General features: G+C 38.4%; 2 protein-coding genes across 2 annotated transcripts; both read right to left on the reverse strand.

Moving 5' to 3' along the window:
* Positions 1-8599: 8599 nt before the first annotated feature.
* LOC120566968 lies at positions 8600-10340 on the reverse strand. The gene is made up of 3 exons (XM_039813717.1): positions 10113-10340; positions 9744-9845; positions 8600-9663 (listed from the first exon to the last, which is right to left on the reverse strand). Exons 1-3 carry the CDS (start codon positions 10309-10311, stop codon positions 9299-9301), a joined length of 666 nt encoding a protein of 221 aa, XP_039669651.1. The 5' UTR covers positions 10312-10340; the 3' UTR covers positions 8600-9298.
* A 1794-nt stretch (positions 10341-12134) lies between these two features.
* Positions 12135-15818, reverse strand: LOC120566963 (CD209 antigen-like protein E). Its single transcript, XM_039813706.1, has 6 exons — positions 15566-15818; positions 15006-15089; positions 14178-14252; positions 13562-13704; positions 13324-13424; positions 12135-13177 (listed from the first exon to the last, which is right to left on the reverse strand). The coding sequence occupies exons 1-6, from the start codon at positions 15678-15680 to the stop codon at positions 13030-13032; spliced, it is 666 nt and encodes a 221-aa protein (XP_039669640.1). The 5' UTR covers positions 15681-15818; the 3' UTR covers positions 12135-13029.
* Between the last annotated feature and the right edge of the window lie 893 nt (positions 15819-16711).

Here is a 16711-nt window from a genome sequence, read left to right on the forward strand (position 1 = left end):
CCTCCCTAATCCATTGGCCATATGTTGGGGGGAGAGCATCTTTCCACCTAAATAGGATAAGCCTCCTAGCCAACAAAGAGCAGAAGGCCATCATGCCCAGGTGGTGCCCAGAAAAGGTGGCGTCCATCGGAGCCACACCGAACAGTGAAATCAGAGGAGATGGGTGTATTGCTCTTCCACATATTACATAGAATGCCTCAAAGATGGACTGCCAAAAATTGTGTAACTTAGGGCACAACCAAAACATGTGCAGTAGTGTGGCAGGAGCCTGCCTGCACCGATCACACGTAGGGTCAATACCTGCCTTAATCTTAGACAATCTATCCTTTGTCCAATGAAGACGGTGCACTATTTTAAACTGAACCACAGCGTGTCTGAGGCAGATAGAGGAAGAGTAGATTCGCTGTATAATTTTTTGCCAAATTTCTTCTGAAATCGTTTCATCTAGGTCTGTTTCCCATTTAATTCTAAGGCTATCGAGACTATTCATGTTATGTGTATTGAACAATGTATAAATTCTGCCTATGACTTGTTTAATGTTAACTTTACATTTTAAAATTGTTTCAAGCAGAGATTCAGAAGGGCTCAACTGGAAGCAGTCAGAATTAGAAGCCACAAGACCTCTAAGCTGTAAATACCTGAAGAAATGCGATTTATGAAGACCATACTTCTGTTGCAATTGTATAAAAGTGGCAAACCTATTTCCAATGTAGAGGTCAGATAATGTAACTATTCCATTTCTTGCCCAAACATTAAAGGCTTCATCCATCATTGATGGGACAAACATATGATTCTTTATCAATGGTGCAACAAGTGAAAGATCAGTGAGATTAAAGGTCCTTCTAAACTGATTCCAGGCTTTAATTGAATGGATAACAACTGGATTAATGGTGAAGGCTGAGATAGGCCGTTTGAAAGGTAATTTGGAACATAATAAAGCTGCTGGGGAGGTAGATCCAATGGATGCCCTCTCTAACACCATCCATTCAGTACTATTGACCTCCGTGCAATAATTTCTCAACCTATACAGCAGTGCTCTTATATTAGCAGCCCAATGGTAATACATAAAATTTGGAAGTGCCATACCTCCCATTGTGCGGTGCCTCTGTAATATATTTATATTAATCCTGGGCTGCCTTTTATGCCATATAAAGGATGAAATCTGACTATTTAAACTGGAGAAAAAAAAGATTTTGTTAGATCGAGAGGAAGTCATTGAAATAAATATAAAAACTTATGGAGAATATTCATCTTAATCGTATTGATCCTCCCTCCTAAGGAGAGAGGCAGAGGGTCCCAGCGCTCAAGGTCTTGTTTGAGGCTACTCAAGAGAGGATGATAGTTAGCCTTAAAAAGATCCTTGTGGTTATGTGTGACCCATATACCTAGGACTAAATTTAAAAGGGATTGACCCAAGATATGATCTGTCTACAGAAGAAATAGGCATAAGTTCACTTTTCTGAAAGTTAACTTTATAACCAGATTGGTGGACTGACATTTGTTAAATATTAGGTGATTACTGTACGTCTCTCTTTAAAAACAAGGAGTTCACAAGACAATACTAAAAGGTAATGTGGATTGGACTGACTGACAGAGAGACAGAGGGGATATGGATCTAGAGTAACTATCTGATAATGCCCATGTCTAGTAAAGTTGTTATTGGCTGATGTGTTAGCAGAAATCTTCCTTTATATACTCTACATACAGGAAGCACAGAGCAGAATTACTGTAACATTCATTTAGAGTTTCTGTCCACATGACAAAGCTCTTTTCTGCTCCTGTGTGTCACTTCAGTGTTTTGCCTGAGAAAGTGCACGTATGCAATAACATCATCTCATCAGTAACTGGGAGATTTCATATTATATTCAACACTAGCCACACACCTATACATACTGCTGACTGGACTTACTGTACAACCCTTCAGATCCAAACCCTGATTATTTCATCATCATACTTACCAAAGTGCATTCTCCTCAACTTGTCTGTCTCTTTAGTCAGGGTATTTTGTTGTGAAACTGTCAATTTGAGTGGAAAGGTTGCCATTATTTTCAACTGAATCTGATTAAAAATAGCTTGTTTTGTTTGATTTTGTGAAGACAAACTTCAAGTAGCCTATTCTCTTCTACAACTACAAAACAAAGAGCCAAGGTGGTGTTAATGACAAATCTATATGTTTGCTGTATCATATGGAGGCTCAGGCTTTAGTTTTTAAGGGTTCAATTTCACTTTAACAACCAAGAACACAAAGAATGAACTCAAAACAATAATGCCTGATCTTCTTCTAGAGCAGTATTTCTCAACGGGGGCGGTACCGCCCCCCAGGGGGCATTCAGAAGATGATGGGGGGCGTTAGAAGCAATATTTTGGAAAGGGGGGCGTTGAGGTGCCCTTGGGGGGCGTTTGTTTGAAAGCTAGTTTAAACCAAAGATTCACAATAACAATACATGTTTACACTTAAACTACTTGCAAAAAACAGTTTTCTGCAACATTAAAAACCTGCCAGTTCACGGCACTGCAACTGGACGAGACGGTGGATCATTGTTCGGCGCAGCTCCGTGCTGCCTTCACGGAAACGGGAAGTCAGAGCATCGTCTTAAATGAGCTCCGTATTTCAGCGTGAAGCTGCGTTCAGAAAAAATAGCAATCGCCGCAGGGTGGTGCGACGTCCTGATGTATTCTTTAATCCCCCCAATGTAGCACAAGTAGACTTTATATTTCACAGTAACAGTTTTTCGTCAGATCTTTTATAGAACCCAACGTTTCCTACTGTACCTGAAGGCAGCTTAATTTCACGAAGAAAAAGAGAAAAGAGACAAGCGAGAGATTTTTTTTTTTTTTTACGAGCGAGAGATATCGACTGTGCTTTGTTGTTTGGCAAACATTTAGCTGTCCCCCAAACTCCCGGGCAATTCAGGGCTTGTGTTTGCTGTTTTAAAACTTTCTTGTTGAAGCGATAGAGGAAGAGATGTCACTGTTTACTGTACGGGACTCCACCTCCTCAAAACGCAGCGCGATGTGGGGTTGCGCTTCTCCAAACGTTTTTTTCTGCTATTTACTCGCAAGACAGGCGATAGCAAACCTAGACTTTCAAACCTAGACTCTTCAAACCTAGACTCTTCAAACCTAGACTCTTCAAACCTAGACTCTTCAATCCTAGACTCTTCAATCCTAGACTCTTCTAACCTAGACTCTTCTAACTTATACTCTTCTAAGCATCAACAAAGGGCTCTCACTAACTTTCAAAGGTTGTAAACTTATTTCCATTCGGCAGTAGGTGTCGTTCTTCAAGTCGTTTGTCATCACCAAAATGAAAACCTTGTTTCTGTGTGTGTGTGTGTGTGTGTGTGTGTGTGTGTGTGTGTGTGTGTGTGTGTGTGTGTGTGTGTAATCCTGCTTTTACCCCATGATAAGTGCAAGCTTGTTTTCCGTTGGAACAATTTAAATGAAAAATAGATTTGAATGTTAAATTGCTAGCTGTTTCTGATTGGCTACTGTTAGTGTTTGTAATAATAATAATAATAATAATAATAATAATAATACATTTTATTTAAAGCGCCTTTCATGACACCCAAGGTCACTTCACAACCAAAAAAGGACATTCAAATTATAGTCATCTTATAAAGGTGCTGAGGTTCACACCATGCAGCAGGCCTTTTGATAATACCTAATTATAGTTTGAATGTTACATATCTAGTAGTTCTGATTGGCTGCTGTTATTTAATTTGAATGTCAAATGGTTGCATTTAAAAAAAAAAAACTGTAAATATTTCTATTCACATGGCTTTTTTGATACCTGGGAAACTAATACATGTGTTGTTTGTCATTCAATGATTTGATTTATTGATTATTTTTAATAACAATAGTAACGACAATAATAGGCCTATATTAGGGCGTAATCATTAATATCCAGGGCAATTAGCCTACATAATATTTGATGGGGGGCGTTAGGGACCTGGATAATGGATAGGGGGGCGCTGGCACAAAAAAGGTTGAGAACCACTGTTCTAGAGCATCACATTAACTTTGTTCTTGGAAAGAAACTATAACGCAATGACAATACTTAACTGGGAACCTCATATGTAGGCCTCCATAACTGGTGGATAAGTTACCAACATAATTTGATTGTGTCCACCAATTAAAGAAATGATTCACTTAAAACAAAATTTGCAAACTTGATTTCTTGAAAATTTATCTTGTACAAATTATTGTTCAGGACAAATAATTCATTTTTGAGGTTTACTGTGAGAATACATGTGTTTAAAAGGATATTTTTATTTATTTTTACAGAGTTAAATGTATAAATATATTAGATATATTAGATATTAAGTTTAAGGTCATATTGCCAACACTACTGCACAATAATAAACCATTTGCACTTCCCGGTTCCAGAAGTGAGATGCTGACACAAATTAAGAAGACTGTCGGCTGTGAAAAGGGCAATTGTCAGGTCTAGGGGATAGCAGGTTCGGACCCAAAATGCAGGGTGTAGCGACAAGGAGGCAGCAGGCAGAGTTGAAAGAATTAATAAAATGAAAAGGCTTACAAACAGAAAGAGTCCTGTGGCAGGTAGGCAAAAATAATCCAATGTAAAATCCAAAAAACACTTAGAAAACTAAAGACTAGAAAAGGCAAAACCACAAGGAAGGAGCAACGCAAGGAATGACACAGGGAGTGAAGACAATAAACGGACAAGAGACGAAGAAAGCACAGAGACTAAATACATAAGGTAACGAGGGTAGTAACGAGAGACAGGTCACATGAGGGCCATGGGCGTAAATCTGATCTAACAGTAGGGGGGGACAATAAGCATAACATTTCTGAAGAGCAATTTTTGAAGGGGACACAAATAATACAGCCACAATTATACTCATAGAGGACATGTGTACACAGAGGAAAGCCTTAATACTATCATTGGTGTAGCATGGAGACTGTACCATTATCCTTCTTTTCAGTTTTTCTCTTGATTCAATGAAAAAGCTGACTAAATTGACCAAAATATTCTTGTGAGTTATTTTGAAGTTGTCACGCAGCTCTTGTTCTCACTTGTTCAGGCTAGCTTTCGGGTAGCCTATGTCTTTTATTTATTTGAAAATTGATTCTGTTGTACTTGTATCTTATTCTATTGACTATTTTTACCATGTTTTATTGTTTATGCACATTGTAAAGCACTTTGTGACCTTGTCTGTGAAAAGCGCTGTATAAATAAATTTTACTTACTTACTTACTTACTTGTGCTTGTCGATGGTCTGCATAAACTGTTTTTAGGGATCTAGCAGTCCCAGCGTCGGGGAAGACTGCAGAGCCAGTTTCATATTCACGAACGCTTCATCAGCTTCGGGCATCCAAGAGATTGTTTGATGTGAACTGAGACCCTTACAATGGATCACTGATCTCAATGGAGCTTCCATAATTGCATAAATAGAAATAAATAGGCACATATTTCCAGTAGGACAATACTTTTTCTAAATGATATGTTTGTGGAAGTTCCAGTTAGTTACTATATGTTTGGGTGAGATGGATTTTGCCATCAACTGTGATCACATGACCCAGAAAAAAAACCTCTTGTTGGACAAACTGGAGTTTTGGAGAAAAAAAAATTGCTTCATCACTTTCTGCAGCAAAAGCTTTACAGTGACATCAGGGATGTGCACAGACATTTTGGGTGACAGGCTCAAGTAAACAAATCCTAATAGTTAACACTAAACTGAAAACAAAACTGCTATTCTGTTAATTTTTACAGGAAAACAGCACTACCAATTAAAAAAAAACACTTTCTCTTGAGGAAGGAAAAGAGCAGATGCAGCCTTGTGAGAGAGAGAAAAAAGACACAACATTGTCAGTGAGCAGAGACAAATCTCTAGCTGACATGCATTTGTTTTTTTTGTTTTTTTAACAAAAAGGGCATAAGTATTTAATGTATTTAACAAATGTGGTTATATCAGATGCATTGTTACAAGAAATTCCCAATCCATCAGGTGTTGATGTAAAACAATGTTAAAAGTGCACATTAAATCACGGCCAAGCTAATTAAGTAGACATAAATCAGACACCAAAAAAGACTGAGCTGTCCTCAGTTTCCCATGTACATGAGAAAGGAACAGATACATTTTCTTTTACAGCTTGACCTGTAGCCCCAATTGATCAGATAGAATGACCACTAAGCTTCGGTGTCAAATCTTTAGCTCTAATAATTGAGTTTGTAGCACCAGAGTCAACTAAAAAAGTGAGTGGAACCCGTTTAACTTTACACTCAGTAGGCTAGTAGGCATTTTCTTGTAGGTTTCAGAAGATAACATACTATAAGTTGGTTTAACTTTTTAGATTATTTTTCAGAACTTTCTAACCTATCAATTGTCCCTAATAGCAAAAAAAAAACCAGTGTATCAGTGCAAAGCATTTCTTCATTGCATGAAGCGAGTGTGTGTGTGTGTGGTTGCAGTACGTTCCTCATCAGTTTTTGGCAACACAAGCGTTGTTCTCCGTCTGAGGTGTTTTTTTGCTTTTTCTTCGGGCAGTTACAAACCCAATGTCCAAAGTCCTTGCAGTACAAACACTGGTCTGGGTTGTAGGGCTCATCATTTTGTCCATGGTACCCGCCTCCTCTGCCCCTCCTCTGGCTCGACCACGCCCTCCGTGGCCGCGGCCTTTCTCGGGTCCACGCTCCATATGTTGGCCACCAGCCTGTTGTAACATGCAGACAGACGCTTTAAACATGGTTTTCTCACGTACTCGTTGGTCTTCCCACCCGATGCAGGTGTGACGGATGCTGTCGGTCCTGTCCGAGAGTCGAGTCTGGGGTTTGGGCGGCGGTGCACAAAACATGTGTCCTCTTCGTCCCCCTTCGTTTTTCCCAGCTCTTCTTCCTGGCATGTAGCCCAGAGAACTGGAAAGCACAGAATATGGGCTTTGGTTAGGTTGTGGAACTGATGAGAACGTTATTGGTGTATGTGTGTTTTTTCACTCTTTTCCTGAATCAGCTACTTCTTTCATCCATATGTTAAAACATTCTCTATTTTTCTCCAATAGCTTTAAATCGTCTGTCTTAATCATTGATTTTCCCATTTAACCATTTTCTGGAAACCCACATTTTTTGGACCAATACGGTAGGCATTCTGTGCAGATAGGACCATATTTCTTCATCATTTCAGCAACCACGAGCCCAAAACGTGTGACTTGGAACCCTTGTTTCCCATATCAAAAAGTGGAAGTACTTCTCTTAATACTACAAATAACCGTCGCTATAGGGCACAGTTTATTTCTGGCAAACTTTGCAAAAAATCCGAGCAGTTCACAGACTGTTTTACAGTTCGATGACTGATTTCTAATGTCACACCTGTGATGGAGAAATACTCGAGATATGTCCGTTACCTGTCTAAAAAGATACCACTTAAATTACCACAAATTTAATTACCCAAATTGTTAGACAAAAAACCCCAAATGGTATAAAAAATACTCAGTTCACAACGTCATTATTTGTTTCTGGAATATTCATCAGCCAATTCAAATCACTTTCAAATTAATTCATTTAATTTTGATCTTACCCCTGCTGCTCGAAATTTCTTCCTTTTAAGGATCAGTGTGGATTCAGTAGAGTCCTCCGCTGTTTCTGATACTCTCTCTCTGAATGCTTTTTAGGTGACGTAGAGGCAGGCAATTTTGCTCCCTGGATCGCAAGTCATCAGCGACCCACGGAGTTCTCCTCAGTTTTCCAACTGATCCCATCCTCGTCGCCAAATTGTTGTGGAAGTTTCTTTTGCAGCAGGAGTGGATTTCAGAAAGTTAAAGATTATTGAAACAAATAAAGACAGTTGCAGACTAAACCAAGTTTTTATTTTTATTTTATTATATACTTGCAAGAATATAGAAGTAACACAATTTCACATTAGGCAGAGCAGCTCAGTGTGGAAAAGTCTCTTCCTCGAATAAGAAAAAGCACACAGCTTATATGCATCTTCAGTGAGACAGTACACACGCACTTGTCTAAGCATGACTCGGCATTTCTTACAATCAATCAAGACACCGTAGACATGCAGGAGCCCCTTCGCTTCTTCCTTCCTCTTCTTTATCACTTTAACCCTTGATGTCACACATCGCTGTATCTCAACTGTCCGAAGACAAGTCTCAACTACCCAGGGAAAACTGAATGTATCAGGAGAGATAAAAAAACGAAATTTTTTCAAGGGCCAGAATTTTTCTAAGCAGACACTCTGGGGGCCGGACTTTCAAATAAAGAAAATAAAATGAATTTATATCTAATATGTCTATTCTTGTTCGAAATTTCCACTTTCTTACTGAATTAATGCTATATTTTTTTTACATGTATTAGTGTGAGCAAACTCATACATACAAGGTTTTATTGTAGCCTATTTACAGAAAAGAGACTAGAGCGAGTTCATCTGCCCCAGCGGCCGTATCGTTCCCAGTCAGGTGCTGCGTGTTTTAACACACACACACACACATCTCGGCTCAGCTGTGTGTGTGGAGCTCGGGCATCGCTGTACAGAATCCCGGCATGTGAATAGAGATGTAAATACACGGGGCTGGATTTTTGCTCTAAATGCTTGAAATGATAAATAACAGAACGCATTTTTTCCTCTTTACATTTTGTGAAATCATGATTATTCTGCGGGCCAGACTAAAAGCTTTGGCGGGCCGGATGTGGCCCGCGGGCCGCCAGTTGACGTTGACTGGTTTAGGGTGACCTCATACCTTATCTGTTCAGTGTAGGCTACACATTACGTTCCCAGACTTTGTGGCTCCCACTTAGTTTAGTGAGAATCAGAATCAACATGTGAGAAAGAGACAAACTCACTTTCAGCATTGTGAGAGAAACTAAAACAGAAATAAGACAAGAATATAACGAATCATGCTTAAATGTAATTTTTGCCATTACAGTGGCATCTGTCGACTGATGTGAATGTCCTCCTTGATCTTTCTCCAGCCATTCACTGACTCCTGGTCGTGGGCCTCTGAACCTCTTCCCAGGCAAAGCTGCGACCAGTTTTCACTCCTTTAGCTGCTCCTTTATGTAAGGTTAAGCCAGTAATGCTGTTCAGCTCCCAGCTATACATGAAGCAATACAGCTCAGCATCAGCTTGTCAGCAGCCAGTAATCCCACTGCAGTTTCTTCAGATATTCCATTCTCTGCTTACCTTACTCCGAAGATCATTTCTGTCTTTAGTCAGGGCTTCAAATTCTCCAAAGTCTCTTTCTTTTAGATTGGTTGTTGTAACTGGTCTGTAACTGGACTCTTTCCTTAGTCTTGTTGATGTAACTGGTCTGTAACTGGTCTCTTTTCTTAGTCAGGTTGATGTAACTGGTCTCTTTCCTTAGTCAGGTTGTTGTAACTGGTCTGTAACTGGTCTCTTTCTTTAGTCAGGTTGTTGTAACTGGTCTGTAACTGGTCTCTTTCCTTAGTCAGGTTGTTGTAACTGGTCTGTAACTGGTCTCTTTCTTTAGTCAGGTTGTTGTAACTGGCCTGTAACTGGTCTCTTTCTTTAGTCAGGTTGTTGTAACTGGTCTGTAACTGGTCTCTTTCCTTAGTCTGGTTGTTGTAACTGGTCTGTAACTGGTCTCTTTCTTTGGTCAGGTTGTTGTAACTGGTCTGTAACAGGACCATCTCCATTTCCCACTCAGAGTTGCTGCTGGTAACTGTGACTATCCCTAAAACAAACAAATAAAGGAATACTGTCAACAAGTATTATTTTCTGAGGGCTTCATCAGCATGCTAACAAAGTACTCACATAGGCAAACCACAGTTATGAGTCCAGCTAGAAGGAGAAGACACAGTAGACCCAGACACACTGCAGCAGCTCTGCAGGAACTCTTCTTCACATCTCCAGCACCTGAGGGTAAAATGCAATGTTTGTCATTTGCAAAAGTCAGCCTTTTTATTGCTACTTCTCATAATATAATACATTTGTATAGCTTTGTGTGCAATTTCTTCATGCACTGTTGTTAATAGTCCATTGCTGTTTGACTCTCTCCACATTAGTGTTTCTCACACAAGCCATTTTAGATTTTGTATTCGTTAAGTTTATTTTACATAAAATATTTTCTGTATGTGTGTAAAAATGTACAGTTTTACCTGAGTGTATTGGTATTAGTATTACCTGAGAGTGTTCCAGTTTGGTTTGGCCCAAGAGTGTGGAAAAACACATTTTCATATATATTTTCTGACATTTTTGTCTCCCTCTTTCTCTTGCTGGGATTACCTGATGGTCCCTCTACATTAACATAGATATCCATCAGTTCATCCGTTATGTTCAGCTGTACTGGCGATGCAGTTTGGTCCTGTGGTGCCTGAAGCATCAAAGTCTGCAGAGTGTGCTTTTGAAATGTATCGTTCCAAACTGTGTACAGAGTAACTCTAACTTCTAAAAGAGACCGTTGCTTTCTTTTTTTGCATGTGATTCTCACATCACCAGGAAACTGAGGGCTGATGGTGTGAGCTATTTAGGTTACCACCTTTACCTATTTGACCTATAAGTTGCAGCTTTTTATTTTGTTTTTTTTGGTTGTGCTATGCAGCAGAATCTCTTGAATGTGACACTTATATATCTATCTGTAGACTGAAGGATAGATATAGTCAGAAGGTCAGTATTCATAGCTGCATGTGAAATAAATGGCAATTAACCTTCTGCTTTTCTCCAAATAACAGGAAGGAAGCTAAGGAAAGCTGTTACATAAGTTATTAAAGTGAATTAATTTAGTATAGCTTCAATGCATTCAATACTGTTTTCCAATACCAAACTCTTGGTGATGTACCTTCCCACATCTGAATCATTCCACGATAGCTTATCGATTTCTTTGAGTCACTTCTTCAGCCCAAGTCACAGAATTTAACAAGCCATTTATTGTGCCAGAGGCTAGATTAGATTTTATTAGTGTTCCTCTCCTCCCCTGACATTATCCAAGCAACCATCTCACTCACATTAAAAGACAAAAGGTTTATTATTAGATATGGACAGTAAAAATGTTGGTTAATTAATTTAATACCCTCTGGATGATCAGATGGGGTTCAGGGCATCTGTGGAAACAACACTTTCAACATACATTACACATACACACATTCAATTGTTATTATCCCTAAAGACCTGGGTAGCTAACTTATTCCGTGCATTGCTTTTACTTTACAGTAACATTGTACATACAAATAAGTCAGTGTAATTATTTAGTCAAATATAGCCTAACAGCAGCACCTCCATCAAATAAGGTATGCATGTACTGTAATTAAAGGGGCCTTGGATCATTGTGGTCTAACAAAATGTGATGAGTACATTTCCTTCCTCACAACACACTTGTTTGGAACTTTTGCTTTCAGTTTGAACATGAAGTGAATTTCAGCTTTTCAGGGTTTTATATGGCGAGTTATAAAGCTATCCTCTTTTCACAGATCCAGGAGTTTTGATCTCCACATGGTATCATTCCAACTGTTCTCCAAGTCATGGAACCTTATTTCTACACAGTCTTCATTTGTGGCGATGCAGTTTGGTCCTGTGGTGCCTGAAGCATCAAAGTCTGCAGGGTGTGCTTTTGAAATGTATCGTTCCGAACTGTGTACAGAGACCGTTGCTTTCTATTTTTGCATGAGTCTCACATCACCAGGAAACTGAGGGCTGATGGTGTGAAATATTTTAGGTTACCACCTTTACCTATTTGACCTATAAATTGCAGCTTTTCATTTTGGTTAGTGCTATGTAGCAGAATCTCTTGAATGTGACACTTATATCTGTCTGTAGACTGAAGGATAGATATAGTCAGAAGATCAGTATTCATAGCTGCATGTGAATTAAATGGCAATTAACCTTCTGCTTTTCTCCAAAAGACAGGAAAGTTGTTACATAAGTTAATAAAGTGAATTAATTTGAAATATAGCTCCATGACAGCTGTCAGAACATATTTATTTTAACAAAAAAGCCCCAATATTCAATACTGTTTTCCAATACCAAACTCTTGGTGATGTACCTTCCCACATCTGAATCATTCCGCGATAGCTTATTGATTTCTTTGAGTCACTTCTTCAGCCCAAGTTGCAGAATTTAACAAGCCATTTATTGTGCCAGAGGCTAGATTAGATTTTATTAGTGTTCCTCTCCTCCCCTGACATTATCCAAGCAATCATCTCACTCATATTAAAAGACAAAAGGTTTATTATTAGATATGGACAGTAAAAATGTTGGTTAATTAATTTAATACCCTCTGGATGATCAGATGGGGTTCAAAGCATCTGTGGAAACAACACTTTCAACATACATTACACATACACACATTCAATTGTTATTATCCCTAAAGACCTGGGTAGCTAACTTATGCATGTACTGTAATTAAAGGGGCCCTGGATCATTGCGGTCTAACAAAATGTGATGAGTACTGTCAGGGACCAAGCAGTTAGGCAAGAGGAGTCACAAGAGGATTTCAAAAAAGGGGGTTTTATTTTACCCACAAAAATCATTACAGCAAAATAAAGATAAAGTTTGGGCCCTTAAAAGAGGTCAAACAAACAAACCGAACTTAAGCTCTAAACATAACAAACTCAAAAATACAACTGACCTCCAATGAAAGAAACAAAGGGGACTTATATACCGGCTGATCAAACCAGGTTTGACACCCAAGGGGAGACTAACAATAACACCAATACATAAACAACAAATAAAAAAACAACAACCAAACACTTATTCCAAAATAAATGTAATCTTAATTAACATTAACCAAATAAATGTACTAAATACAATACAAATCAAAAATAAAATATCTTGGGGAAAAAATAAAGCTACCTGGAACCTGCGTTGTTTGCATTCATTTTTACTAGCAAGCACTCTTCTCCTTCAATGCCTATATTGGTGCACCCAGTCATATAAAAACAGCTCTGTAGCACTACTATAAGTCAAAAACTCAACATTACATCATACCTCCATCCAAAATCCAACTGACTCCTATGTACAGAGTCAAAGGATTGTGAAATGTGAACTTGTGCTTTCAGTTTTAACATGAAGTGAATTTCAGCTTTTCAGGGTTTTATATGGCGAGTTATAAAGCTATCCTCTTTTCACAGATCCAGAAGTTTTGATCTCCACATGGTATATCATTCCAACTGTTCTCCAAGTCATGGAACCTTATTTCTACACAGTCTTCATTTTTGCCTTCAAAATCGTTTGGCTCCCCAGGTTTCCAGTAGCTGAAACCAAAAAACAAATTATCTTTTAACAAAGAACACAACCAAAGAAGCATCTGATGGACAGATTGAAGTTGAAAAACTAAAATGTTCCCTGTGATTCATTATATATTTATTTATTCATCTTACAGAAGCATTATAACATAAACCTTTTGTTCAGCGGAGTGCCATCCACCCATTTCCACGTCCCTTTGGTTTCTCTGTCAGTCAGTCCAATCCATGTGAGCTTGTGGAATTTTCTTGTGAAATCCTTGTTTAGAGAGAAAAGCAGTAATCACTAATCAATAGAAATTGAACTGATTAAAATCCAACCCACACTCACTTTTTCTGGTGCTTTTGACTCTATTAACCTCTAACTCATTCTCCATCACACATTAATACACACACCTGCTCTTCTTTGCTGTTTATAATCACCAGGTCTGCACCTCTCTGCAGACAGTCAGCTCTGCTCTCCTGCCAGGATTTCTTGTTGGAAGAAATGTAATAGAAACTGGGATGGAAATACACCCATCCTTGTTGGAAATAGTGATCTGTTATGAATAACAACAAAGAAAGCCTTAATATTTAGGAAATCATGTGATATAATAAATTCACCAATTTTAAAAAGCGACTATGAATTGATTTAGTACAATTGAATGCAAGGTATGCATTCAATTTAAAGCTTTAAAAAATATTTGAATCAGACTTTTTCAAAATCAAACAACTAGGCCTAATTTAAATCTAATTGGCCAGGTGATATGTGTTTAGTCAATAATCTGTGTGTATGCAATACAAATTTAATAAAGTTGTACAGTGTCTACACAAAAACAAAACCCCAGTATAACTGTATAGTCTTATTTTCAACAGTGGATCATCATATCAGTCTGTTTGGCACTGACCAGACTTATTGTGTTTTCATGTGATATACTATATGCAATACCCAGTTTTGCCCAATATTGCACTGAATGTCCCTTTGGATGCAAGCTCTCATTACTGGTATGATGAGTTTCAACCTCATACTTACCAAAGTTAAACAGTTCTCTCTTCAGCTCACAAGTCAGGTTTGTGCAACAGACCCCTATATCTGCTGTCTTACTGTCTGAAAGAGCAGAAACACTTCATTGAGAACTCAAGTGTCAAGAATTACATTAAACCAACAATTTTGCCCACATGCACTTCTAGCAATTTGGAGTTCAACATCTTGCTCAAGGACACTTTGACACATGGGCAGGAGGAGATTGGGCAACAAACCAGAGAAGCAGGTCTGTACAGTATGTGTTATTTAATGCATACTAGAACTTGACTACAAGCAAGATGACAGGCTGAATGTCACATGAGCAAGCATCAACTAACTGGAAAGTCCCGTCCTCTTCTTGTTTAATCTGAAAGTAATACATTGGATTTCTCTTTTATTATGCCCCGTGATTGTTCCTGATTCTAAACTACCCCAAACTTGTGCAACTGGATATTACTGAGGCATTGCTATGTTATAATTGGTCAAGTGATCTAAACACTAATAAAATTATATTATGACAAATAGAAACCTGTCAGAGAAAGTGTCATATTTTTGATCTAGATAGACAGATAGATAGATAGATGGACTTTATTGATCCCAAACTTGGAAATTTCTGTTCTACAGCAGCAAGGTATAAGGCACACACACACACACACACACATACAGAATATACAAGAAATAACAAATAAAATAAAAATACAAGAACACCTACTCAAAAAAATATACTCATGAAGAATGAAAAGAATGCACAACACATATCTTATGATAAAAGCGAGTTTCAAAAGAAAAGTCTAGGGAAACAGAGTAAAATTAGAGAAACAGTTTCAAATGACTTACAGAGACGTAGGGAAATGTTGAGAGCGGCTTGTAGGACACACAGGAGTCCAAAGCTCACAGCAACCAGTCTATACAGTTTTCTCCCTGCGCGCAGAAATTATACACACAAAATAAGTGGCTAGTGGACAGTTTCAAGAAGCAGGTTTACAGTTATCTGGATAATTTTGGTCTGTTGGCCTTTTGGGAGGACTGTATTGGGCCATTGAGCTGAGAGCTGGGTTTACTAAATGTGAGGACATGTGCAGACCAGCTTGCCATGAACCATTATGTAGCATATACTTGACACTCAAAGTAAACCATGTCAATTAAACAAAGTAAAACAAGAACATAGAACGTAAATGGTCTTCAGTGTAGAATAAACTGACTTCACACAAAAGCAGATCAATAACATTTTTCATGTGCACAAAAAAACATAGCGGTATTGATTTTTCCTCAGCTTTTTTGCACTGATTTTACTTCTTGAATTTCTGAAATATACATTTTAAAAATAAAAATTTGTACCCATGTTGCTTTTATGATTAAATGTTAATAAAACGTTAAATTAAGGTTTTCTGTCTCACCAGGTACAGCAGCAGTCACACGCCTGTCCTGGCCAGAACTTCTTGCTGATGCATCACGTTGATTTATATAGTCCGTAGTGATCTCAGATTGCTCTCCATGGACAAACCTCGCCATATTTTACCTTCTGACTGGAGAGTGACAATGGTGATGGAAAGTGTGATTTTCTTAGACTGATGCTGATGTGTAATCCACTTCTTCTTTTCTCTGTGCAAAAAAACAACATATTTGTGTTCTTCCTCATTTTTATCTGACTCAACTTCTTCATCTTTAAGCCTTTGACCACTGCTCCAGCCAGAACTTAATTACCTGAGGAAGATGTTAACTCTTCAAAGAGGCCTCCAATTTTCTTTGTTTTGCATGAGCGGTTCATTAGATTCTGTATTTGTTGACAAGCAAACTTTGGCATTAAAATTATCATAAGAGTTTAATCCACACTAAATATTCTCTTACTCTTCCCCATTTGAAACAAGAGTTGTCGTTTTTTTATCCTAAACCTTCCATTATTCAAATTATCACCAATAGATTAAGAGAAATTAAGGACAAATTTAGCAATTACAACACAGCACACGTGGCTTTGTTAAAAAACAATTGTACAGAGGGGTTGCTTGTGTGACATCTGCCATTTGGAGCCATTTAGATACTGTTAAGAAATCACAAAGACGTGTCACTTAGATTTCTGGAGGAAGGAGCGGCTTGGGTCCAATTGAAAGTTAAGCAAAAGGTTTAATGAACAAGACGGTGAAAACAACAGTCAAAACACAATCAAACATAAAACATGAAACATAAAACACTGCCAGCAGCAGACTGCAAAACACGCTCCCCCTGTCGGGTCACAGTTAGCAGCCATGCGACATGACAAAACAATACACTGTAAATAGCGGTCTTCAAAATGCTCCCCTTGCGGGGTCACAGATTGAAGCCCCGAATCTTTCTCCTGCTCCCATATTTATTCCTATCTCTCAGGATAAGGACACACCTCTGAATTTCAGGTCACAGACTAAGGTTGTTTATCATGGTAGTGTTGATTCTACAGAAATATGCATTTCCTTTGTTCTAACCCAGTCTGGCCCAACAGGGGGTGGCTCCCCCAAAACAGATACAATAGATCTCCATGTGTGGAGACAAGGAGCTTTCTCCTGTATGCT

Source organism: Perca fluviatilis, chromosome 1 (assembly GCF_010015445.1).
Source record: "Perca fluviatilis chromosome 1, GENO_Pfluv_1.0, whole genome shotgun sequence".
NCBI classification, from domain to species: Eukaryota; Metazoa; Chordata; class Actinopteri; order Perciformes; family Percidae; genus Perca; species Perca fluviatilis.